Source organism: Cydia amplana, chromosome Z (assembly GCF_948474715.1).
Source record: "Cydia amplana chromosome Z, ilCydAmpl1.1, whole genome shotgun sequence".
NCBI lineage: Eukaryota > Metazoa > Arthropoda > Insecta > Lepidoptera > Tortricidae > Cydia > Cydia amplana.
This window is the reverse complement of record NC_086096.1, coordinates 38016677-38042173: the sequence shown is the minus strand read 5'-3', so window position 1 is coordinate 38042173 and position 25497 is coordinate 38016677. Positions and strand designations below refer to the sequence as shown.

Here is a 25497-nt window from a genome sequence, read left to right as displayed (position 1 = left end):
GCGCGTCGTGAGGCATGTATATAATACGCCCCATCTTTTCTCGCGGCGGCGGCCTATAGTTATATGCATAGGGCCAAACAGGTCTACGGCTGCAGCGGTAAACGGCGGTTGATTCGCTTCGAGCCTTTCTGGCGGTAGGTCACCTACGGGAACCTTGAGTGTTGATCCCTTGTAGGTCCTGCACCATTGGCACTTATTCACTATATAGCGAATGCTACCGCGCAGCCCGATAATGTAGTACCTTTGTTTCAACTCGTTGATGACGGTTGCGTGGTTGCCGTGATGGAAAAGAGCATGAAAATGGTGTACTAGTAACTTGACGAAATCTTCTTTCGCATGCAAGACAGGTATGTGCATGTCTTTGTCGATTCTAGCGTTTAGTACGACGATTCCGTTTTTGTCAAGTTGTACAGCTATTTTGTGTAGCGGAGATTTCTTCGGAAGTGGCCGCCCAGTTTCCAGCAGCTTAATTTCCTCTGGAAAGGCGGTATGTTGACTCCGTCGTATTAGCAATATCTCTGCTAAACCTAAATGCCCCTTATTAATCTCTGTTTTCTTAGGTAGCGATAAGGCCTTAAATGCCTCGGCGGCAACCAGAACACTAGCGGTGGCGCGAACTAATCGTGTGAACTTCGAGAACCTACGGACATCTGGAAGATACTCAAATTTGTTTTTCGCGGCACCTACCGACCCTACGAGTTTATTAACGCGCTCTTCGCCCGTATCGGCGACGGGCGCGGGCGTTTTTTCAGTCGGCCAATGCTCTTCCGGTTTACGTATAAAGTCGGGCCCAGTAAACCATCGGTGGTTTACCCCGAATTGGGCAGGTATACCGCGCGTCGCATCGTCTGCTACGTTAGCCGCACTCGGTACCCAGCGCCAGTTGGCGGGGGTAGTCGTGCTTTCGATTTCTGCTAACCTGTGCGCCACGAACGTCTTATACCTACGTGGGTCGGACCGTATCCACGTAAGTGCCGTTTTGGAGTCAGACCAAAAATACCTGTCTTTTATCAAGTAGTCTGATTCCTTGCTTACGGTTTCCGCTAACCTAGTAGCCACCACACAACTCTGTAATTCCATTCGGGGAATGCTTACTACTCGTAGGGGCGCCACGCGGGCCTTGGCCGCCACTAACGCAGAGGCCCTAGTCCCCTCGGGAGTTACGCTGACTAGGTACACGGCCGCGGCGTATATCTTTTCGCTTGCATCGCAAAATATATGCATATACGCTTCCCTGTTACATGCGGGCACGTGTCGCGGAATTTCTAAATCCCGTAATTGCTGTACATTATCTATGAATGATCGCCACGCGGGTGCGAGCGAGACGGGTATAGGCGAGTCCCAATCGATTCCCGTTCTCCATACCTCTTGCATTAAGGCCTTCCCTAACACTGATACGGGACTTACGTAACCGATCGGATCGAATATCGACATCGCGCTACTTGTGACCTGCCGTTTTGTGGGTAACTTTTGACCGTTAATGACGTCTTCGGGCGTATTTCGAAAGTTTACGTTGAAACCTAAGGTGTCACGCTTGTGATTCCATTTCAAACCTAAGGTACGTTCGCTCTCGTTCGCGCCTAACAGAGACGTTTCCTCTTTGCTATTAACTACGTCAGCAATTACCGCAGGATGGTTCGATGCGAACCCGCGAAGTTCGAATGACGCGCGCATATTAAGCTCGTAAACATCGTTTACTACGCGTCTAGCGTCCTCTTCGGACGTGTCGAGGGCGATCAACATGTCGTCCATGTACGTATTCTTTATCGTTTTTTCAGCTGCGATCGGATATTCTTTACTATGCGTTTTTGCGTTTTCGTTTTTGACGTATAACGCGGTTGTCGGCGACGCTGCCGATCCAAATATAAGCCGCTTCATCCTATATTCTTGCGGTGGAGAGGTGCGGTCCTCCCCCCGCCAAACGAAACGTAACGCATCGCGATCTTGCTCTATTATTTCGATCTGTAAAAACATCTCTTTGACGTCGGCTATCACCGCGATTTTGCCTTCGCGGAAGCGCACTAATACGCCAAAAAGTGACTCTAACAGGTCGGGGCCAGCCAACAGCGCGCTATTCAGCGAGCGTCCGTGAGCTGTGGCGGCCGCGTCCCAAACTAATCGCATTTTGCCGCGTTGCGGGTGAAAAGTTGGGAAATGCGCTAGATACCACGTCCGGGGTGCATCGGGGGGCGGCGGCGAGTCCATTTTCTCCGCGTAACCTTTGTCAAGCAAATTGTTCATATGCTTCGCATATTCGGCTTTAAGATTCGCATCGTGGTCTAGCTTTCGTTCTAGACTGTGCAGCCGTTTCAATGCTTGCGCTCGGTTATCGGGGAGTTTCTCGTCATCTGATCGCCACAGTAAGCCCGATCGATACCTATTCTCCCCCGGTATCTTTTCGCAGGTGGCTTTTAATAAATCTAGCGCGCGTTGATCGGGATCGGCCCGAGGTAACTTCTGTGAAACGCCTAATGATTCTATGTCAAAATGCCGTTTCATAAGCTGTAAGGCTTCGTCCTCCGCGGTATTAGGCCGTGCGTGCCCTACAAACTGTACCGCGGCGCGACGTGTACGGTCGGGACCGTGTAAAACCCATCCTAGCCTGGTTAAACTCGCGACCGGAAGGTTAGGCGGACCGTCTATAATTTGCCGAGTAACGATGAGATGCCAGTTATCTTGACCTATCACGATAGTAGGTACTGCGGGAGGGTAACTTAATTCGTCCGCGATTTTAGATAAATGATCGCACTTATCCACTAAGTCTCGCGGTACGCCCTGCGCTCCTAAACCTACATCGCAAACTGTGTACGTCTCCATCATTTCCATATGTCGGCTACAAAAACCCCGTATTGCGACCCGTAACGCATACGAATCTGGGTCTCGTACTACACCGCCTATGCCTTCTATCTCTAACGTTTCACCGCGCACGCGCGGCGCGATTCTGTCCGCAGTTTCGTGTAGCATCAAAGTCATTGCCGCGCCTTCGTCAAGTAGCGCAAGGGTTTGAACGGTACCTAACGGTCCCGACACCTCTACAGGCACGATTTTGAGATACGTCTGCGGCAGTCTAACATTGAGTACTGCAGGTGCCGCCGGAGCACTATTACCGTTCGCGGACGCGGCCGCGCTTAATCCGTGTAATAGTTTGTTATGTCCGGCTTCGCACTGACTCATGCCACACGCGACATATTTACATTTAAAAGACGTACGGTGATTCGCGCCTAAACATCTATAGCACAATCTGGCACCCTTTGCCAAGTCCCATCGCTCAGATATAGTCGCGGCTAGAAATTTCGAACACGCACTAACTTTGTGTTCTTTGCCGTTCTTACATATGGCGCACGCATCGCGCGAGACAGAGACAGACGATATCTGTCGTTTGGGCTTAGCTCCGGTTGACGCTGGCTTTTTCTTTAAATTACCATCGCGGTGCTTCACTTGAGCTATAGTCGATTTACTAGGACGCGATCTACTTCCCGTATCACGTGTGTATGTTTCGTGGGAATCTGACTCCGAATCCGAACTATATTCACGGTAGAACGCGGGGGCGCGAGACCCAGAGAGAGCTTGGCTCGATCGTCTCGGTTCGTGCACAGAGGAAACCGCCTTCACTGCATTCCGTGATTTCGAATCCGACCTATAGTCACGGTAGAACGCGGGGGCACGAGACCCAGAGAGAGCACGGCTCGATCGTCTCGGTTCGCGCACAGAGGATACCGCATTCACTGCATTCCGTGATCTATTGGACGGCTTATGTCGGTTTACGCGCTTGGCCGCAGTGCTAATTTCGTTAAGAAACTCGGATATCGCAACTAACCCGGGTGATTCTACGTTAGACTGCCTGTATTTGGCCCATTCATAGCGCACTATCAGATTCAATTTATCCACGATATTATTTACAAGCTCAGGCGCGTGTAAATATTGTTCTTGACGCAACGATCGAATGGTGGCGACGGCGTTCGCGATATGCGCGGCAAATGAGGCGATATTCGCATTGTCTTCGGACAAACGCGGCATGCGTTTGATGTTATGTATTTCCGTAAGAACAATTTCCTCAGGGTCGCCGAACTGCCGTTCTAGCGCTTCCATTATTTCGTACGGATCCTGAACCGTATACATGATTGATTTTACGGCGGTCCGAGCTTCGCCCTTAAGTGCGCGCCTAATCCGACTCACGTTATTGACGGCACTAAACATGGGCGACGTATCCTCGAACTCTGCCCTAAATGATATCCACTCGGTGATATCTCCGCCGAATGCGGGTAATTCTGGCGGTTTATGGTACATTGGCGCGTAGGTACCGTGCGGTACCTCTAAAAAGCGCGGTTGAGGTCTGCTAGCCCGATCGGCGGCTGCACGCGGCGCGGTCTCTTTCGGCGGCGGGATTTTAACGTTTTCACTCGCGATCTCGCGCTGTAACCTAGCTTGTCGTTCTACCCAACTTCTAGTCCGTTCTTCGACGGTCGCGTCACTGCTGCCGACAGACTGCGCCTTCAGTTGCGCAACCTGCAGCCTTAACTTTGCAGTGTCGGACTCTGCCTTAGCAACGGTTAGAGTGGCTTTATGAACCTCGAGCTCGGCCATTAGCACGGCTAATTTCTTATCGCGTTCCCTATTTACCGATTCGCGATTTCTTTTTGACGATTCGCGATCAGACGGCGCCCGCGGCGGCGGCGCGACATCGGTGTCTTTATGCACTAGCGTATTTGACCTACTGCGAACTAATACCGTATTGTCGAACGCTTCCGAGTGTACCGACTCGTTCTCACCGGTAGTGTTCCGGTTGCCACTGGTGCCCTTACTCCACGTATTTGTCTCGCCGGACGTAGTCTTTCCGGCCGAGGGGGTAGGGGTGTCCATGTTCGGTGCGGGGGCAGGCTGGCCCTTGGTGCGCGAGCGAAGGCTTCGTGCTTCCTTTTCGGACATCTTCTTCTTGGAACCACTTCACTTTACACTTTACACACGCGGGGGGTCCCTAACTATATACCTGCCTACGCCTATGATCTGACGTTACAGAGCGCAACGTCGATGCCCTAAGCGTGGATCCCTCGTGGCACTGAGTCTCCCGCAATGGCAAAGTGCAATGCCTAGAGCGTTTGAAAGCAGTGTGTTGGTATCAACCATGTGACACATGCAACGAAAGTTGCCAGGACACGTGAGTGGAGGTAAACCTACAACACTGCACGGTCCGTCCGGCAAGCCGGTAATTGGGGTATGGAAAGGTTATTGGGGTAGGGTCTGAACCGAAGCGAACTTCTAGGCTCAGCGCGTACTTTATTCTTTCTTGCTGTCTGAGTTAAGCAATAGTTCGCTTGAAACTCAGCGCGTACGTGTTTCTTTCTTCATTCGGCAGCGAAGGACCAAACTGTCGAGCGTAGACTGTAGCTTTTTTCTTTATATTTGTTCTCCGAAGTGAAGAAACGCAAGTCAGGAACGCGCCGGCCGCTATGTTGCCCAGAAGTCCGCTTTACCTCCAATTTACCACCAATTACCGGGATGTGTTTATGTGGAATAAAAACACATATTTAACTTTAATAATACTGGAGAGTGTTCAAGCAAAGTGCTTGGGTGGGTGAGTAAAACTCTCTGAATAAGCAACCAAGATCGGGGTTTATATAGGCAGAATATCCCGTCGTAGGTACTTTTCCAGCAACTAGGGAGTGTTACATGGAGAGTCAGTTTTATTTATTTCGACCAATCACCTTAATCTAATACATTTTATTAAATACAGTGATACAAGACTTAAAACTAGGCACATAACATTCCACACAATACATTAACATGATATAAACGGTAAAAAACACATAAAAGTAAAATTACACGAAATTACACGTAAAATCAAGATTAAACTAAAACATGCATGATTAAGAGCTATTCACGACAGATATACAAACAATTAAGTTTAATTACCGCAATGGAACACAAAAACAAAACGTAATAATAAATTCCAGTAAAATAATATAGAAATAACAAACATTAACTGACACTTCAATCGACCATTTTTTTTTGTAAAAAAAATCTTTGTAAGATACGGTCCGAATTGCGGATACGTACTATTTGTCAACTATGGTAGAAATTCTTAAAAGTAAAATAATTAATTTTGCGTGATGATCTGTGTATTTTTTGAGTTCGTTATTTTAATTGTACAATAAAATACCTAAAATATCGTATTTTATCAGTTTTTATCAAATCTTAAACTTTATTTTTATTTATTAATTATTAAGAATTCATACTCGTACGTGGTTTGGAACGATGCGGTCTGAAGTTTTTCGGGGGTCTATTATAAACCGTGAATATACTGTTGAATGTCGTTTTAACTTTTTTTGTCTGTTTCTTTTTGCTAACAGTGTGAAAGGGACAGAGATAATAGAACCCAAGTATTTCGATCTTTTATTAGACCCCGCATGTTGAAATGACATTTGACTATAAAGGTCACTTGAATGTCATTTTGTCTCACTCAGTGAGCAAAATCGCATTTTGCTCACTGTTTTTAAGAATCAAAGTACCCTTGTTCGAGCTGCTGAGGTGAAAATAATATTAAATACTTATAAATATTTAGTTAAAATAAGTATCCGTTGAGAAATTTCCTCCAGCGAACGCTCCGGCTGTGGAATGCCCCGAGAAATCAACAAAGTACCATATGGGCCAGGAGCGTCCAGTCAATACAAAGAAATCCCTCCCTTGGGAGCAAAATACTCTTTTACTCCCTGCGCATATGATAAATTAATATGTAACAAAAATCTAGTTAATCCTTTAAAATCATGAGCTAACCAAGTTGCTGTTATGACTAATTCCTTACATAATGCCGTGAGGAAACCACTATGAAGAAATGGTAGAAATGGGAGGGTGACTCCACGGTTGATAATCAACCTTCTGCTGTGGTAACACGGTCCATTTTTAAATAAGGGTCAATCGGTTTGGGGTATTTTCCTCTTGCTTTACCAATTTCGAAATACGGTTGAGGTTAAACAAATACAATTTATAGGTATAGAAACTTAAGGTGACGGATGAAAAGACTGTTGAAGAAAGATGAGAATATATTATCATATTCATATTATATGCTTGCCCTTAGAGTTGGTCAAAGACGCCTAGTCTTAGTAAGATGGCATATAGTCGAGAAATTGGGGCGGGTTTCATCGTGGTAGGGTGGCCTAGGGGTTCAAGGCGTTAGCCCGGATAGCTAAAGACGCCGGTTCGAATCCGGCCTTCACCACTAGAGACTTCCTCACTTTTTATTTAATAGGTATATGACGTCTATTTCAGTTTATAAAGATGAGAACAAAAGTGGACCCGTGGAGGACCCGCGCTAAATCGCCTTTTCGTAAAATTTCCTCACTTTAAAACATTTGACATCAACGCGCTCTTGAGACCGCACTTAGATTTTACGGCACTAGTTTAGTGTACTTTTAGTTTCTTTATTGGTAAAATTTATTTTAGAGGTAATACAATTTTATGTAAGCTAATTACATAAATACAACTCTAGATACATTTTGTACATAGCTATGTATGTCGCTTGTGAGAATGTACAGTTCCTTATATGATAATTATGTAGATTGTAGAGTATTTGCGGAAAGAGAGGAGTTGTAGAATGTATTGGGTTCCATACATATACAAGTTGTAGAATATATTGGGTTCCATACATATACTAGTTGTAGAATGTATTGGGTTCCATACATTTCATGACTCTTCTCTTTTCGCAGAGACTCTAAAGTCTATTTTTTTATTCGGTAGACTAAAATGACATTTCATAGTATGAACATCATGTGTCATTCCATACTATGAAATTTCATTTTAGTCTACCGAATAAAAAAATAGACTTTAGTCATTATTTTCTAAAATAGGTATAATCTAGTTCATAAAATCATCAACAGAATATCATGCTTGGTCTACTCGTAGAATTAGACAGTTATTAATTAAAAGTTTTTATTGTTTCAGTTTGTCGCAGCAAGTGTTGTATATTATTAAAAAAAACGGCATTACTAATTGCATTACCCACCGGCCTTGAGTAACTGGGTCTGTTCCAAATTTTCGTCCATTACAATATAAGGTAATGTCATGTTTCTTCACGTTGCGATAAAGTCATATCTCCAAACAAGTGATACAATGATATAAGCCTTTTTTGATTAGAACAGTGTATAATACAAAGATTACAATGCATTGCATGGTGTCATTATTATTACCTAATAAGAGTTGTGTTTGTTGTTTTACAAGCTTTGTTTGTTTTTTTTTTTGACTTGTCATGCTCGTAAAGTTGATGTTAAGTCGCGTGTCGGCATACAGTTGCTTTTTAGTGCATAAAGTAAATATATTACGACACTTAATGACTTAAAAATAAAGCCCAAAACCTGTCTTACAAACTGCCACTGTTGCAACTGGGTGGAGGCTGTGCGCGGGCCCCAGTACTCATTTCTTTAGTCTTGAATAAATACGGTTGAAATTGACTTTTTAGATCACAATACTAAACCAATAATATGTATATTAACTCACGTTTATAGCGGGTCTAACGCGAAATTTATAATATGTATTTTCCATTTACGTATTTGTACAAAAACGATTAAAGGACGACTCATGCTAGACCGGCCGGGGCCGGGCCGGAGCTACCGGCGCTTCGTTTTCTATGGAAAGCACCACGTGATCACCGATCAGCCGTCTTAGAAAATGACATGGACGCAACGGTCCGGGCCCGACCCGGTCTAGCGTGAGTTATCCCTAATCATTTGACTAAATCGAGGTTTTCACCGTTACCATTATCGATCTATTGTCTATGTATCTGAGACAATTCAAAAATAAATATTAGATGTAGATCGACCTATTAGTCCCAAACTAAGCAAAGCTTGTAATGGGTACTAGGTGACGATATACATACAGAATACATAATAGATGACATCCGTTTCATATCTTAGATGGTTGGCAGTCCTCAACTGTGCGTTTCTCCTGAAACTTCCTGCCTCGCACAGCTAAACTGTGGAATGGACTGTCGCCTGCAGTATTTCCGGACCGATACGGCCTTCAAACGTTCAGGAAACGAGCGTATTCCAAGGCTGGCAACTTATTACAACCCCTCTGGTGTTCGTTTGCTTTCTTTATCATACAAAAAAAAAGTTACTTTATTATGTGGTAAAGGCCAGTAATGAAGACTTGTCCACTATAGCAATAGCCGGCATCTCGCAAGCTCGCAAACAAAAGTGGCATATCAACCTTTCTCGGCCGATTGCGCAACTGGCAAGTAGGTCGTCGAAACCGAGAGTGCTACGTGATGGACTCTTGTACACTCAGTGACCGGCGATGGACCTTATGTATATTGTAATAAGGTTTAGGAGTAGCCAGGAAACAGTTATAAAAACCGTTTTCTGTGTAGCAAGGACAGCATCGCTAACGAAAAATGATAGTTTTTGTATTGATTTTTACAAATTTTCATCAAAGGAAAATTAAAAAATGAACACTATACTTGCAAGGAAGCTCTGACCAAACCCTTCCTCTTGAATCACTCTATCTATTAGAAAAAAACCGCAACCTAATCGGTTGCGTAGTTTCAAAGATCTAAGCATACATAGGGACAGACAGCGGGAAGCGTCTTTGTTTTATACTATACCCAGCATTTCGTTCTCAGCATTTTAAAACGACTAATTTAGTCCTACCTAAAAGCTAGATTCACTGCGAGTTAAGAGGAAATATCTCGTAATTCATTACGTGACACGTATGTATGTTTGTCCGTCTTCGCAAACAGCCGGTGTCCAATGTTTGATCAGACCTCATTGCCTACAAGGCCATGGGCATTAGCTTAATACGCATTCCGATACCGGTCATTGAAAATAGTTATTTGTATAACAAGAGATCAAAGTTTGATATTTCTTCGAGTGCTTATTTTGAGTCCCGTGCAAGCGAAAGATTCTAATACTAGATTCACGAGCGTAGCGTAGCTACGCTCGTGAATCTTATTTAGAATCTTGAGCGTAGTAAGGGACTCAAAAGAGTCAAAAGCGCACGAGATGTAAATAACTTTGATCTCGTGTAGTTCACAAAATTTTTCACCTCTGAAGTGAGAACATATTAGAGAACCCGAAAAATGTATTCCTTCTTCATCACTTACCTATTCACTCATGTTTTCTTAAGATATACCAACAATTAAGTTTTCACCTCAGCAGCTCGAACAAGGGTACTTTGCTACTTAAAAACAGTGAGCAAAATCGCATTTTGCTCATTTTGTCTCACTCAGTGAGCAAAATGCGATTTTGCTCACTGTTTTTAAGTAGCAAAGTACCCTTGTTCGAGCTGCTGAGGTGAAAAAAATATTCTGACCCCTTGGAACTAAAGCTTCCGTCACACAGGCGAGTTTTCCGGGCGGGGCGTGAGTGGGGCGTGAGCGTTTTATATGTAAAAGCGGCGCACCCCGCTCTTGCCCCGCCCGGAAAACGCGCCTGTGTGACGGAACCTTAATATGTCATATACGAAAATCTCATGCGTTCGCTGATATTACCAGGGGTCTTACCGTGATGTCCTTATTGCGATTCTGTTTAGGACCTAATGAATCGGTAAAGGACGGAGCTACGCGACTTATCGTATAGCTCCATAGAGCGTTTCCACATTTTCCGATCCGTACCCCTAGCGTAAATTTCATTCGATAGCGTGACGTGACGTACGCGTTTGCGTTAAATGTCATTTTGTATGGGATTTTGAGTTTTTATAACGCGGCGCGCGCGTTGTTCAAAATCCCATAAGCTCCCTCCACACTCGTGCGCGAATCGCGCCGAACGTCGTATAAAATCGAAAACAGTCAAGCAAATGGTCATGTCAAAAGTCGAGCATGGTCGATATAGATCAAATTATGTAAACATTGAGTTTCTATAGGTAATGTTAATATCCAGAGAGGAAAATGGGGACTGCGTTGGTATGATGAAGCGTCCCCTTTCCTCTTAACACAATGCCCAAGCGCATGTCACGATACTCGTAGAGTCTCATATTTAAGGAAAGTGAGGTAAACTAAACATTGTCATCCCCAACTCTAAAAGAGATTAAACGCAAGCTCTATTCGTCCACACATGCACTTTAACAACTACGTAATAAGGTTGAAATTGCAATGATACTTTTGTAAAGCCAAAGGGAATATACGTCCTTTTCGCGTGGCCTGCGCAAGAGTTCCGTGAATCCGTGTACCGATTTAAAGGTTTTATGTAATAGTAAGCGGTTTCTCGGCTGCAGATTCGTCATGAAGTGTAATAATTACGCAAAAACTATGGAAATTTAGTAACACACTGCTTTTAGTTGTTTTTAGTAATATTTCAACGCCGCTTAGAAGTAACAATCTGCGGTATTCGGAAAACAAGATCCGTTCTAGAGAAGAGAACGATACGATATGTACTAGATATATACCAACTAGCTTAGATTTCAACTAGATATCTTTTGCAGCTCAATTCGGGCAACCAATGTCACTTTTACGTTAAATTATCGTTTTAAGATCGTTTCAAAATCGTTTTGAGATCTAAAAATACATAGGTAACGAGACGTTTTAGACATTGTGAAAATCGTTCAAAGGTATCTCCAGAATCGCGAAAATGTCAAATTTGACAGGCTAGATCTTAAAAATATCGTTGTCGTATTTTGGTGATGTCTAATAGATATCTAGTTCAAAATCCGAATTGGGCCCAATGTGCTAGTTGCGGAACATTCTTATCCAAAATTCACGAAATTTCTGAAAGTTCCCGTTCAGATTAGGAATTATTACTCAATGTCCATAACTGTTGACATACGGCTACCATCAGTTTGGCACTGACATAAACACCGTCGAGAACGTAATTTACTTTCTATACATCTCGCTCGTACTCGCATATTAGTGCAAACGAGATGTATAGAAAGTAAATTACGTTCTCGATAGCGTAAATGTCAGTTTTGACACTGTCAGTGACTCATGGTACGGGCTCTAGTGTAATTTTTCATTCGATAGCGTGACGAGCGTTCGCGGTTTGCGATATATGTCTATCTATCTATAAAATATAGGCTAGTGATACAGCCAGGGGATCTGAAGAGCATAATTTTAAACAGATTATTATTTCAGTGTTTTTGAGATAAAACATTAATCACTCGCGCGACGAGCATATATCTTCAGTCGCAAGTTTTGCGCGGCGGCCCATACCTTTGGTTTACTTCGAGACCAAGCTTCATAATTTCATAGAAGTTTGACGAATAACACTATCACAGTCTGTGCTATCAAAATCGCTGCCGAGTTAGCTTGGTCTGACTCTAATTTCCAGGCTTTACGCCTCGTCCTAAATAAAATGACGTTCATGTCGCAGTGGACGTCAAAAATATGTTTACATTTTTCGCCTTATTACAAAGGAGTAAGGTGCAAAAGTGTAAACATATGTATATGTATATGACGTCGACTGTACGATAATCGAATAAGTACACAATGTTTGGAGAGTATGTGTTAATTGTATGGACATCTCTTCCCAACACGAGAGTGCGAGAGAGACCGGTGATATGTTTTGGCAAAGTAAACATTAGAAAAAAAAGTGAAGTTTGCTTGTATGCCGTTGACTTCAAGATGTCAAATACGAAGATAGGACACCTAGGTGACATTGAAGGTATTTTACATAGGTGTGCTTATTATTCAAGCCGACATGGAGTATGGTAGCACAAGGGTAAAAAAAACGGGATACTATTACTAAGACTCCGCTGTCCGTCCGTCTGTCCGTCTGTCTGTCACCATGCTGTAACTCATGAACCATGACAGCTAGATAGTTGAAATGTTCACAGATGTTTTTCTGTTGCCGCTTTAACATTAAATAGACACTAAAAACAAATAAAAATATAATAAATATTTAAGTGGGTCGGGTGGGTCGTTTCTACCTACGCAAACTGGGTAATGTATCATAATAATAATAATATAATAATCGTGAAAGCCGAGAAGGACAAGTCCAGTAAGTACCTAGACTTGGCTCACGAGATAACCGCCATGTGGGATGTTGATTCGACGATCATTGTCCCGATAGTTGTTTCAGCGAACGGTCTAATAGCGAAGAGTCTCGACCAACATCTTGAGAGACTCTCGCTAGGTGGTTGGATCAAGGGTCAGATGCAGAAGGCGGTGATCTTGGACACGGCGCGGATAGTCCGCCGCTTCCTCTCTCTGCAGCCCTGACCACCGGCAGCTTGGGCCTTGCCCCGCTGCTGGCGGCACCCTAGGTTAGGTTTTTTATAATATGTTTATAAGTATTTTGTATTGTTTTTGTAAGTGTTTTTGTATTTTATTTTTATATCCATATTATAAATAACCTAATCTAAGAAATTAAATGAATAAAGGAATAATAATAAGAGAGTTCAAATAAATAAAGAGAATAATAATAAGTCCGCAGGGCAGCTTGTGGCGAGCTGTTGGGGAGTAACGACCCCACGGACCAGCAGGCATTCTACATGACATTAAAGCTCTCCAAAGGGCCTCTACGTGTTGGATCTATATCCCCACGCAAGCCTATCAAAAGACCGGGATTTATAGGCCCGTGATCCCAAAAAAGGAGATACAAATAATAATAAAGAGGAGATACAAATAATAATAATAAAAATAGTTCTTTATTTACAGGTATAAACCCATTTCAAAAATTAAGTACAGTGTAAAAATACAAAAATACAAAAAATAAAATAATAAAAATGTAAAAAACACTTAGAAAAAATACCTAAAATTAATAATAATTATGCAGTCATGGTCAGGATCGTCACTTCCTGTTCCTCTCACGGTGCACGGATATAAAGAATACCCTTAATAAATGATAGAAAGAATACCCTTTATTGGCACACCTCAGTTAAAGAAACAATTGATAGAGGTAGAGATAGAGGTAGGTAGACAACAGGTGGTCTTGTCTCTTCCAAACAACCTTTGGGTTTTATATTTCTAATATTGGAGCAAATTTAGGCGCATCTTACGGAACTATTCTTGTAAAGACTTAAATTAAATCTAAATTTCATATCGATATTTTCTGTACTTAATATCGGGACTAGGAGGCCAATTCAAACTTGAATTGTGAGTATTGTGACATCAAAATTATATCAGTCACCCGTGCGTCACGCTCGTTCCAATACATGTACGGACAAGTATGTACTTACGAGCGAAATGCACGGACAACGTCATTTATATATTTTATATATCAATATCAGTTTGATGTCACAATGTACATAATTTTTGTTTGAATTGGCTTCTAGTTAGTCTAACCAAAGAACCAACATCACTAGGCAAAATGTTAGAAATCGCACAGCTAGGTATTATGTAAACCTGAATTCGCTCATAACATAATATTTATGAATATTTAAGATTAAGATTTGGGTTAGATTGCTAATCGTTGCTGAAATCTAGTCGGCAATTATGTTATAAATAGATATTAAGAAATTGGTTCACAACAGTAAAATAATTAAGAAAGATATGTACGTAAGTACCTATACGAGTATATTTTCTTGAATTTTATGAGACAATCTTACACACATCGACCTAGTCCCATTTGTGTTGTGTTGTGGGTACTATATGACGATAATAGATAGATACTTAAATACCCTTATTCATAAACGCCTGATGCTAAGTTAATCAGCTGATGATCATCGTTTGTCCCTCTCTATGGCATAAGGACAGATAGAGACAAACGACGATCATCAACTGATTAAGTTAGCAGCCGTTTATGAATAACTCCAATAGAAAACATCCAAAACTCTGGAATTACCTGGATTCGAATCCGCCGGGACTGTTACAAAGTGTCTTCGAAAAGTGAAAGAATCTTGTTTTATTGGTAAAATTGCATAAACGCACGTGGAACAAGTTTAAATGTTGGTTTAGTTAGTAATTATATTTATCTTCGTATGATCTTCTCATAGTTTCCTTATACGCCCAGATCTAACAGGTTATGGGCCCAGGATGCTTCCACTGCGCTTCCTCATGATTAGTAGATGTCGCTACCGACTGCCATCAATTATATTTCATAAGCTTTTGTTAAACATAATCTATGTTATTTAGGGTCAGTGAAGAAAAAAAGCGCTGGAAACCTAGTGGTAAGAGCGTACTGCGACTTTCAATCCGGAGGTCGCGGGTTTGTAGGAACTTATGTAGGATATATATCATTCGATATTGACCAGTCGCTTTTCGGTGAAGGAAAACATAGAAACCGGACTAAACTCAATAAGGCTTAGTTTTCCATCTGGATTGGAAGGTCAGATGGCAGTTGCTGTCACAAAAACTAGTGCCTACGCCAATTCTTGGGATTCGTTCCCAAGCGGATCGTACGCTTCCATGAGCCGTGGCAAAAAGTTGGACAGCGCGAGGAAGTTGATGATGTTATTCTTTTATGAAAAGAGAGACAGAATTTTCCATATTTCCACAAAATCTTGACGATAAGTATACGATTCACGATTTGATAGCTTATTGCATTAGCAGCTTGTTGAAAAATCGTGTTTCCTTAGGCATACGTATGTATGTTGTATTAGTCATCAATATATTAAGTCTTACATATATGATCTATAAATGAAAAGTTAGGCGGTTATCACACTGGATCCGACTCGCACGTAGTTTCGATGTCTGTCCGACGTGCGATCGCATCCAATATGATAGCCGCCTTAATGCCTTAATATTTGCCCGAAAATATAAAAATATATCCAACTAGCTAGCTACTCGCTAGTGGCCTAGCGGTAAGAGTGTACAGTGTACGACTTTCAATCCGGAGGTCGCGGGCTCAAAACCCGGTTCGTACCAATGAATTGTTCGGAAGTTTCGGAACCTTATGTACTAAATATCATTTGATATTTACCAGTCGCTTTTCGGAGAAGGAAATAGTTGCTTATTATTCTCAAAATATCTGAAAATTTCTGGAAACGTTCGTAAGAAATTTCTCATACGGATTTCCCATTCCCGTTCTGATTACTAGTTAGTTCAGGCATAGGTACCTAGGCACTCATACCTGCCGTGCAAGATGCTCCTTTATCGAAAATATCTTCGATTTGAGTTCAATGCAAAGCTGTATGAATTTAATGTTTTACCGTTTGGCCTTAGTACCGCTCCCTTTGTGTTTACAAAAATAATGAAACCAGTCACCAAATTGCTCAGAGCATGTGGTTACCTGTCCTCTGTCTATTTAGATGACTTTCTCTTAATAGGAAGTACTTATGAGTCTTGTTTGGACAATATTTTAGCTACAAAGCAATTGTTAACATCTGTAGGCTTCGTTATAAATGAAGAGAAGAGCAACCTGGTACCTAATAATAGGTGTAAATTTCTAGGTTATATCATAGACACCAAAAATTTCCAAGTTACTTTGCCTGATGATAAAATAAATAAAATAAAGAAAGAATTGAATCATTTTAAGACTGCCCGCCGGTGCAAAATAAGAGATTTTGCGCGTTTAATCGGGCTGCTTAACTCGGCATGTCCTGCAGTAGAGTATGGCCGGCTTTACACTAAAGAATTCGAAAGACAAAAATACCTCAGTTTAATTAATGACCCAGAGAATTTTGACAGGTATATGAACATACCTCAGACGTTGAAGTCAGAGTTTGATTGGTGGTGTCAGGCCATTAATAAACCTTCCAACAAAATTAAGTATGACGACTACTGCTTGGAAATTTTTAGTGATGCTTCTACCTCGGGGTGGGGGGCGGCGTGTAGAGAGGAAACTGTAGGTGGTCCTTGGTCTGTAGAGGAGAGTCGCAACCATATTAACTATCTAGAAATAATGGCGGCCTTTCATAGCTTACAAACTTTTGCTAAAGGCATGTCAAACTGTCAAATCTTACTTCGTGTCGATAACACGACGGCAATTTCCTATATTAATCGAATGGGCGGTGTGCAGTTTCCTCATCTCAACCGCGCTGCAAAGGTTCTTTGGCAATGGTGCGAGGCACGGAATATTATTGTTTACGCCTCTTATATTAAATCGGTAGATAACACTCTGGCAGATGCCGAATCGCGTCGTCCTCACCCGGATATCGAATGGGAACTAAATAATTTCGCTTTCAATATTATTGTTAAACAATTTGGAATGCCAGAAATAGATCTTTTTGCTATTTCTTTGAATAAAAAATGTTATATATATGTTTCCTGGTACAGGGATCCACACGCTTTTTCCATAAACGCCTTCACCATTTCATGGAACAAATACTACTTTTACGCGTTCCCTCCTTTTTCGATGATTTTAAAAACAATAAGAAAAATCATAAGAGACAACGCTACGGGTATAATGATAGTCCCCTTTTGGCCAACTCAACCGTGGTTTCCCCTATTTAAGCAACTCCTTGCCACGGAGCCCTTATATTTTGAACCTAGTAGCGACCTGATCATATCTAATTCCAGCGATCGCAGCGTACACCGCCGACTTACCCTGGTTGCCGGAGTCTTATCCGGGAGTCGCTACTAAGACATGGGACCCCTCCGTCATCCATAAATATAATGGTTGCATCTCTATCCGATAATTCTATTAAGCAGTATGATTCTTGCCTAAAGAAATGGCACAGTTTCTGTACTATTAATAACGTTGATTTATTCACTTCTTCAATAACAGAAGTATTAACTTTCCTTACACAGTTATATGAAGGTAATGCTCAGTACGGTACTTTAAACAGCTGCAGATCTGCTCTGTCCCTACTTTTAGGCACGCATATTGGTAACGATGATCGTATTAAACGTTTTTTTAAGGGCGTTTACAGAATGCGCCCGCCTTTACCTAAATATAATCAAACATGGAACACTTCAACAGTATTAGACAACCTAGCATCTTGGTTCCCTAATCAAAATCTTGATCTGGATAAGATAACTAGAAAACTTGTTACTCTGCTCGCTCTCGTAACAGCGCACAGGGCTCAGACATTAACTAAAATTCTTGTAAGTAATGTTGAATTTAATATAAATGAAGTCACTATTAAAATTCCCGATCTCATTAAAACCTCGAGGCTGGGCGCAGCTCAACCTTTGTTGACCTTACCGGCATTTCCGGAAAAGCCAGAAATTTGTCCGGTTAAAACGCTATCTGTTTACATAGATAGAACCAAATTGTTACGTCACAATCACGATTCTCTCTTTGTGAGTCTAAAAAAACCTCATAAACCAGTAACTTCACAAACGATAAGTCGTTGGATTAGATTAACTTTAGGAGAATGTGGTATAGATATCACAATGTTTACCGCTCATAGTACGCGACATGCGGCGACCTCTAAAGCGCATAGTCTGGGAGTAAATTTGGATGTAATAAGGAAAACCGCAGGATGGAGCGGATCTTCAGTTATATTTGGTAAATTTTATAACAGATGTATTAAAGAGACCGATAATTCAACCTTTGCCAAAACTATTATGTCTAATGTACTTTAATTAATTGTGTTATTACTTTGGTAACCATTCAATGGTTACTGACAATTTGTTTTGGTTAAAGTATTAAATTTATTTGCTTATTATTAACTTGGTTTATTTATTATTTCGATATTTCACTATTCCTCTCAAGGTCTACATTGTGTTTATTTCTAATCTAGAAGACGAAGCAAAAAGGATAATTAATGATTAAACGAACTTACCATAAGTGAAGTTCAATCATAATTATCCAAGTTGCTTCGTCGAATAGATTAGAATCCCGCCCTCCCGTTTATACTTGCCCTTATTGTGAAATATCTTCATTATATAAACATTACTTCTTATAGTGATAGGTATAAACTATATGCATACTTATATGTTTGCACTTATATAAAGGTATGTTGTATCTCTGAACTAAATGATGGTAATGTCAGATGTCAAAACGTTTTTAAAATTATTTTTTTTCTATTCTCTAAAATTCAGTGTTTCAGGTCATGCATTACGTGAAACTAAAACTTTGGGATGAGCCCCTCTGCAGAGCCACCTTAAAATCTCTTATTGATAATGCTCAAAGCCCTGCAGAGCGCGCTCGCCTCCTAGCCGTTTCGGAGCCAGAGTCGGGGCTCTGGCTCCATGCGTTGCCATCCCCCAACATAGGCACCCTCCTTGAGAGAACGACCCTCACACTCGCTACCAGTCTGCGATTGGGGGTCAAAACCAATGAGCCCCACCGCTGCCGCTGTGGCTCCAATGTTGACGAGCTGGGCCACCACGGCTTGTCCTGCCAGAGAAGCGCGGGCCGCATCTCTCGCCACGCCTCCCTGAATGATGTCATCCGGAGGGCGCTTGCTTCCGTTAGCGTGCCGGCCATCCTTGAGCCGAACGGTATCGCACGCGACGACGGCAAGCGGCCCGACGGGATGACACTCATTCCTTGGAGGCTGGGGAGGACGCTTGTGTGGGACGCCACCTGCGTTGACACGCTCGCACCGTCCCACCTACAGGCGACCTCCGTCAAGGCGGGAGCTGCGGCTACAACCGCTGAACAGAACAAGCGGCGCAAATATGCTGTCCTCGGCGAGGGCTACATATTTGCGCCGTTTGGCGTAGAGACTCTGGGACCGTGGGGGCCTAGCGCAAAAAGCTTTTTTAAGGAAATGTCCCAGCGTCTCATTGACACCTCAGGTGACCGGAGGGCTGGCAGCTACCTCGGACAGAGGATAAGCCTGGCCATCCAAAAAGGTAACGCTGCCAGCCTTCTGGGCACCATATCGCATGATGAAGGTGACCTGGGGAGCATTTTTTACTTATAAGTTTTGTTTAAGATTTGTTTTATTTTAGTTTTAATTTTAACGTTTAGTTTCTCAATGGTTTTAACTCATTTTTTAACTGCAGTTTACGACTGTTTCATTTATCTATGTCACTCATTGGCGTCTATATCAAGTCTCATTGGAAATCGAAACTAAGTTTGAAAACTAACTGTAAGATAAGAAAGTTTGGTAATAAACATGCAGAAAAATCAGAGAACATTTCTTGGGAACTTCGAAAATATTGATAATACTTTTTGGCACATTGCTAATTATAAATACCTTAGTTCCGATATATTGAGTGATCGAAACCATTTTTACCAGGGGGGCGAAACTGTTCCTTTCGGACATTGTCGGCTCAGTTCGGCTCAGCATTGCTATGAGCAATTATTAGGGTTGGCACAACTTGACGTCCCTTTGCATGTATAACCGACTTTATACGACCACATATAAGATAATAATAACCTCTGAATTTTGACAACCCTAAATAGCTGAAAGGGATTTAAGGGATAGTACATAAGAAAGGAACAGCATGATTCATCATCAAGGGGACGGACTGAAAATCAGCGCTGCGCAGGCAATTTGTAATGAAATGACTGACGCAGCGTATGCTGAGCCCGTTCCTTTTGCCGCACAATTATTCTTATTTTTTTTTTCAATCCTTATGTTTTGTAACCTGTATGCTTTTTGTGTTGCAATAAATGGTTTCTTATTCTTATTCTTATTCTTATTTATTCTTATCCCTGAATCGCTGTCAAACTTCGGTTTTGTAGGAAGTTTCTTTTCTGTACGGTAGTACTAGGTATTACTTGTGCTTTTACCAATAAATACCTAAACACTTAATTGTAAATAAAAATTCGCTATAGCAACTTACATACTAAAAAACTTAAAAGTAACCTAAACTTGAACTCACAAACTCGAAGAAATGCGTTAGAAGAGATGAAGTTAACTAAAAACGAAATCTATTAAAAAAAGGAATAACTTAAAATGGAACCTTCGAAAGATTTAGAGACTTTTCCCAACTTTTAAGAAACTTTTTGGTACTTTTGGAACAAACCGGAAAAAATCTTATTACTAGTAAAATTAAATTAGGTTGTGAAATTCGCTTAGCTATAACTATCACTTACTTTTCAGGGCCCAAAGGCTCTTCTCCCTCAGCCCCTCGATGTATTCCTGCATGTCCTCGAGACAGCTCCCGTTCACCGTCTTCTGCAGCTCATCCCACTGACTCACTAATATATCGGCATCGAACACCCTCAGCATGTCTTCAATACCGACCATTGAAGAGTTACTCCTCAACGCCCTGCTTTCGTTCACCGTATTTCGTATGGAATCGCTCAATTTCGTTAAAACATCCTTAGGTTTTGTCGTAGTTTTCTCCCTTGCGCTCTTTATTATATGCTGGACGTAGTGAGATTTTTCGGTGCTGGACGTTTTGGGTTGCTCGAAAGCTTCTGCGAACGTCAGTCCATCGTCGTCCGCGAATAAATCGAAGGAATCTTCGGTTGTCGAAGACTTCGTTAGCACTGATCCGATCAGGTCCGAGTTTCCCTCGGGGAGCTTAGCGCCCTTTATATTCTGGAAAGCGTCTATTAAGGCGCTTCTTAGTCGCTCTTCCCTAGGGTTTTCTTTCAGCTCCGCCGCAAAGGCACTACACAGCAGCACTAAGATCGCGATCATGTTCGGCATGTTTCGTGACATGTCAGCGTGCGCGCGGCATGGCAGTCTGCGCGCGACTGCTGCGCGTGCGCAGAGCCGCTGGTGACATAACAGACACTTTCACTGCGTAGTGATGGGAGTTTTGGAGGCTTTTGAGGTATGTGTGATGATATACATATGCTTGAGCTAGGTCTCAAAAATAGGTAAATTTATATAGGAAACAACCTTTGTGTTATAACTTAATAAACTTGTAAAAATATAATAACTATGATACAAGTAGAATAATTTAATACATTTTCATCGACATTTTCTCGTCTTATATTTTTATGAAATACTTAATTTTAGCCAAACGGAAAGTGGTACGTAAATGTTAGTGGTAAATATCCAGGTATAGTCGAGAGCTTTTTAAAAAAGTACCTATATATCTACCTAATTTGGTAAATGTAAAGATGTATGTAACTCTTTGCTTTCAACCGAAGGCCGATAATTTGTCCCTAGGCCGAGGGCCTTGCGTCCCAGCACTACCTACTAGTTGATATGATACGTAATCTTACACCTCACCAAGGTGCCTTAATTTATGCAATGTACTTGAATGCAAATAAATATATATCCTATCCCTATCAATGGGTCATTATTTACTCTCCGAAGGAAGTCTTACTTCCTATCAAATCAGCGATGATTTCTAAGTAAATTCAAAATGTATTCAGTAAGTGGGCCTCAAGGGCTCTTACAAGTGACATCATTTAGTGACATGAAAAATACATAGCAACATTTATAAATACTACTACAACCAATACCTAGGTAAAAAACATTACATTAATAATCTTAAAATAAATAATTACTACTTACAATATAACAGACAGTCTATGGTTAATAATACATTAAATTTTGAGATGTAAAAGGTCCCCAATGTCAATTTCATCGATTGATGCAAATAAACATCTCTACCTCTTTTAATGCTGGCACAAGGTGGCATCACAAGCACAGGCTGAAAACCAAAACCGAGGTTGTTCAAAAGGCCGAAGCCAAAAGCCTCGTGTCCCAACACTAATATCCTCATCCCAAATGACCATGCTCGCTCAATAATATGTCAATAAAAATGTGTACAGTAATGTCACGGCACACATGCTGAAAGCCACAGGCCTCTTAAATTAGTGTTAAGTCAGTCAAAAGGCCGAGGCCTAAAGTTTGTACCATCACTATCCGCAACCTAGTTAGCTTTCTTACACAGTTAATTAGATACATTTTATGCAACTAAAGATCTCTAATGCTGGCAACAAGACACGTCACAGCTCCAGGCCGAAAGCTGAAAACGCAGGGTGGTTACCGAGGCCTAAATGTTGGCCGAGGCCGAAAGTTCCCATCACTATAGACATCCTAGTTAGCTCGCTTACGCAGTAATTAAAGCAGTAACATTTGCATACAACGCCCGTAATATTATGCAACAACTTTCATAACTTACAATCGTGTGTCCCTTGTTAATCGCGTTTCGTCGCTGTCACAGGTGTATCGTTTGTTCAAAGGTTAACTGGAAGAATTCTCTCTCTCTCTTGTATTAATTCCTTCCTTCCCGCCTCGTACAACGAAACTGTGGAATGAACTTGGCCCTTGGCCCTTGGTATTTCTCGACCGACGCGACCTTCAAACCTTCAATAACAGAGCGTAATCCCATCCTAAATGCCAGCAGCGCACTTGTAACCCCTCTGGAGTTGCAGGCGTCTATGGGCGACGGTAATGACCGGGCCATCGGGCGATACGTCTACTCGTTTGCCTCGTATAAAAAAATGAATTACGCCTCTGAGCTCTGAGCTTAACCCGTAATAACATATACTAATCTATGCTTAGCTATTGTATTAAAATTATTTAATTTATGTAATCACTATCGGCGTTATTCATAAACGTCTGCTAAGTTAATCAGCTGATGATCAACGTTTGTCCCTCTTCTGTGGCATAACGACAGATAGAGACAAACGACGATCATCAACTGATTAAGTTAGTAGCCGTGTATGAATAACGCCATATAAATATAAGTGTTTAATAAAAATGCGATTAAGTATTTCAATGCCTCTATTTCCTAAAATTAACAATGAACGGAAACGGAAATAGCTAGGTAAAACTAAGAACCGTTCGTCTGCTTTCAAGAACGCAAATATGTCTTAATTTTGACAGTTCAACATAATCGATCGTCAATCTTGTCGATCAAATCAAACTTTAAATAATAAATAAAATAAATACAATATGTCGCATGCGTGGTGGGAAAGTTTGGTCATTCCACGTCCAAATATTTTGCAGTAACACACACCCGAACTGCAGTTTTCAAAACAATATGAATATGGCGGACGCAATTTTTTGCATCGAGTTTTATTTGTTTTTAGTGTTCAAGGAAATCGGTGATCAATTGAATGAATGGCAGAATGTATTGAATGTTATTACTTATTTGAGGATGTGGAAGTGTTTTGACGTTCGGTCGATTCGTATTGTTATTGGGCGATTACCGATTCAAATACGTTTTGCCTACGAAAAGGGGGAAGCATTCGGGTTTTTAATACGTATAATTGATTTAATATTGTAAGTCATTTGCGGAAGTGCCGCACTCTTATTGACGCTATTTGTAACATAATTTGTGACGTTATCTATGAAAAGGGACCTTATTGTCGATGGCGCTTACGCCATTATTAACGACGCTCCGATATTAATACAATGCCGCGCGACGCTGTGCGGCGTAAGCGCCATCGACAATAAGGTCCCTTTTCATAGATAATGCCCCATTTTATTGCACAATCAATACCAATGATGATGAATACGACGAAATACAACAATTTATTGTAGAAAATAATTAATTATAAGCCTTTTTTATTTATTTATACTAGTAATTATTTTTGGTTCATCATTCTAAATACAGTCATATTCCACACATGTCAAAAAATACAATAATAAAAAAACCTTAAAAACTACTACATTTAACACAATGGCAAATATGATGATGAATTGATTCGATAATGATATCGTGATTGTGTCGCAGTCGGATTGTATAATCCGCCGTATTACATTTCGGCTAGCCGTTTTACAAAACAGGGGCGTTTTGAAATGCGGCGGTTCGACGATTAGCCGGATTGAACGCGGCTGAATGAAAATCCGCCGGAATGTATTCGGCGCCATACGTTCTTCAATACGGCTAGCCGTAATGTAATACAGCGAGTCATTAGCCGCCGCTTTGACAGTTTTTAGTTCCCATTTTTAACACTCGTGGCGCTGCCTGACATAACAACAACAAACTATGAAAAATGCTGGGGTGTCCATCAAATCTGGAGTTCGTCGGACTGTTTCTTCGTCCGTGAAAACATTACACTTTGGGGAAAAAAGCGTAGGTAGGTAAGTAGGTTAGGTTCGTTAGGTAGCTTCAGATGCCCGAAGGGCAAACCGCCCAGAAATAGGAGCCCCGCTTGCGGGGCTCCGTCTATTTAAGTTGTGAAGGAAATGTTTTGGAAAAGAAACACATGTAGTGCGGTGGGACCATGGTAAAAATAAATTAAATTGCAAACATTGTCAAACTCCGGTTACGTAGGCGACCGAAAGAACTGGTCACTCTACAATCTAAATAGTAGATACGATGCGGCTAAACGTTAGCCGCCTTATTGAAGAACGTATCGCAATGACAATCCGGCTAATCGTCGAACCGCCGCATTTCAAAACGCCCCTGTTTTGTAAAACGGCTAGCCGTAATGTAATACGTCGGATTATACGATCTGACTACGACAATTGTACAGAATCGTAGATGGAAATAGTCACGTGACTTTTCGTAGCATTTGTCATTCCAATACATAATTACTTATCGTTTGACGTCGATGTTGTATGATTGTCATCTTGGCTAGGCCAGGGCAGTCTTTTCCTTTTCGTACAGCTACGTACGTACTTATACTTATATGTACGTACGTACTTTGTATATATCTAATCTCTAGCTATTTATCATTGTAAAGCATAATGCCTACACTCGTAGTTGACTAGCGGAAAACGATATGAACAAAGCAGCGTAGAAATAAACAGAATGTGCACTCTGACCCACCATGCATAATCTTTTTTTTTATACCATATCGGTGGCAAACAAGCATACGGACCGCTTGATGGTAAGCAGTCACTATGCCTATGGACGTCTGCAACTCCAGAGGTGCTACATGCGCATTGCCGACCTTTTTAAAAACCTGTACACTCCTTTTTTGAAGAACCCCA

At 41.5% G+C, this 25497-nt stretch overlaps 1 protein-coding gene and 1 non-coding gene across 2 annotated transcripts in view; one reads left to right on the top strand and one right to left on the bottom strand.

The window, feature by feature from the left end:
* LOC134661524 (O-acyltransferase like protein-like) overlaps window positions 1-21426 on the bottom strand; it is a 56226-nt gene extending 34800 nt beyond the window's left edge. Inside the window, exon 1 of the mRNA XM_063517642.1 lies at window positions 20739-21426. Within this exon, the coding sequence (XP_063373712.1) occupies window positions 20739-21312 (574 nt within the window). The 5' untranslated portion in view covers window positions 21313-21426. The remainder of the gene's footprint in view (window positions 1-20738) is intronic.
* Trnas-gga (transfer RNA serine (anticodon GGA)) lies at window positions 7141-7213 on the top strand. The gene has a single exon. It is a non-coding gene; the product is annotated as a tRNA-Ser (tRNA).
* Window positions 21427-25497: the final 4071 nt, after the last annotated feature.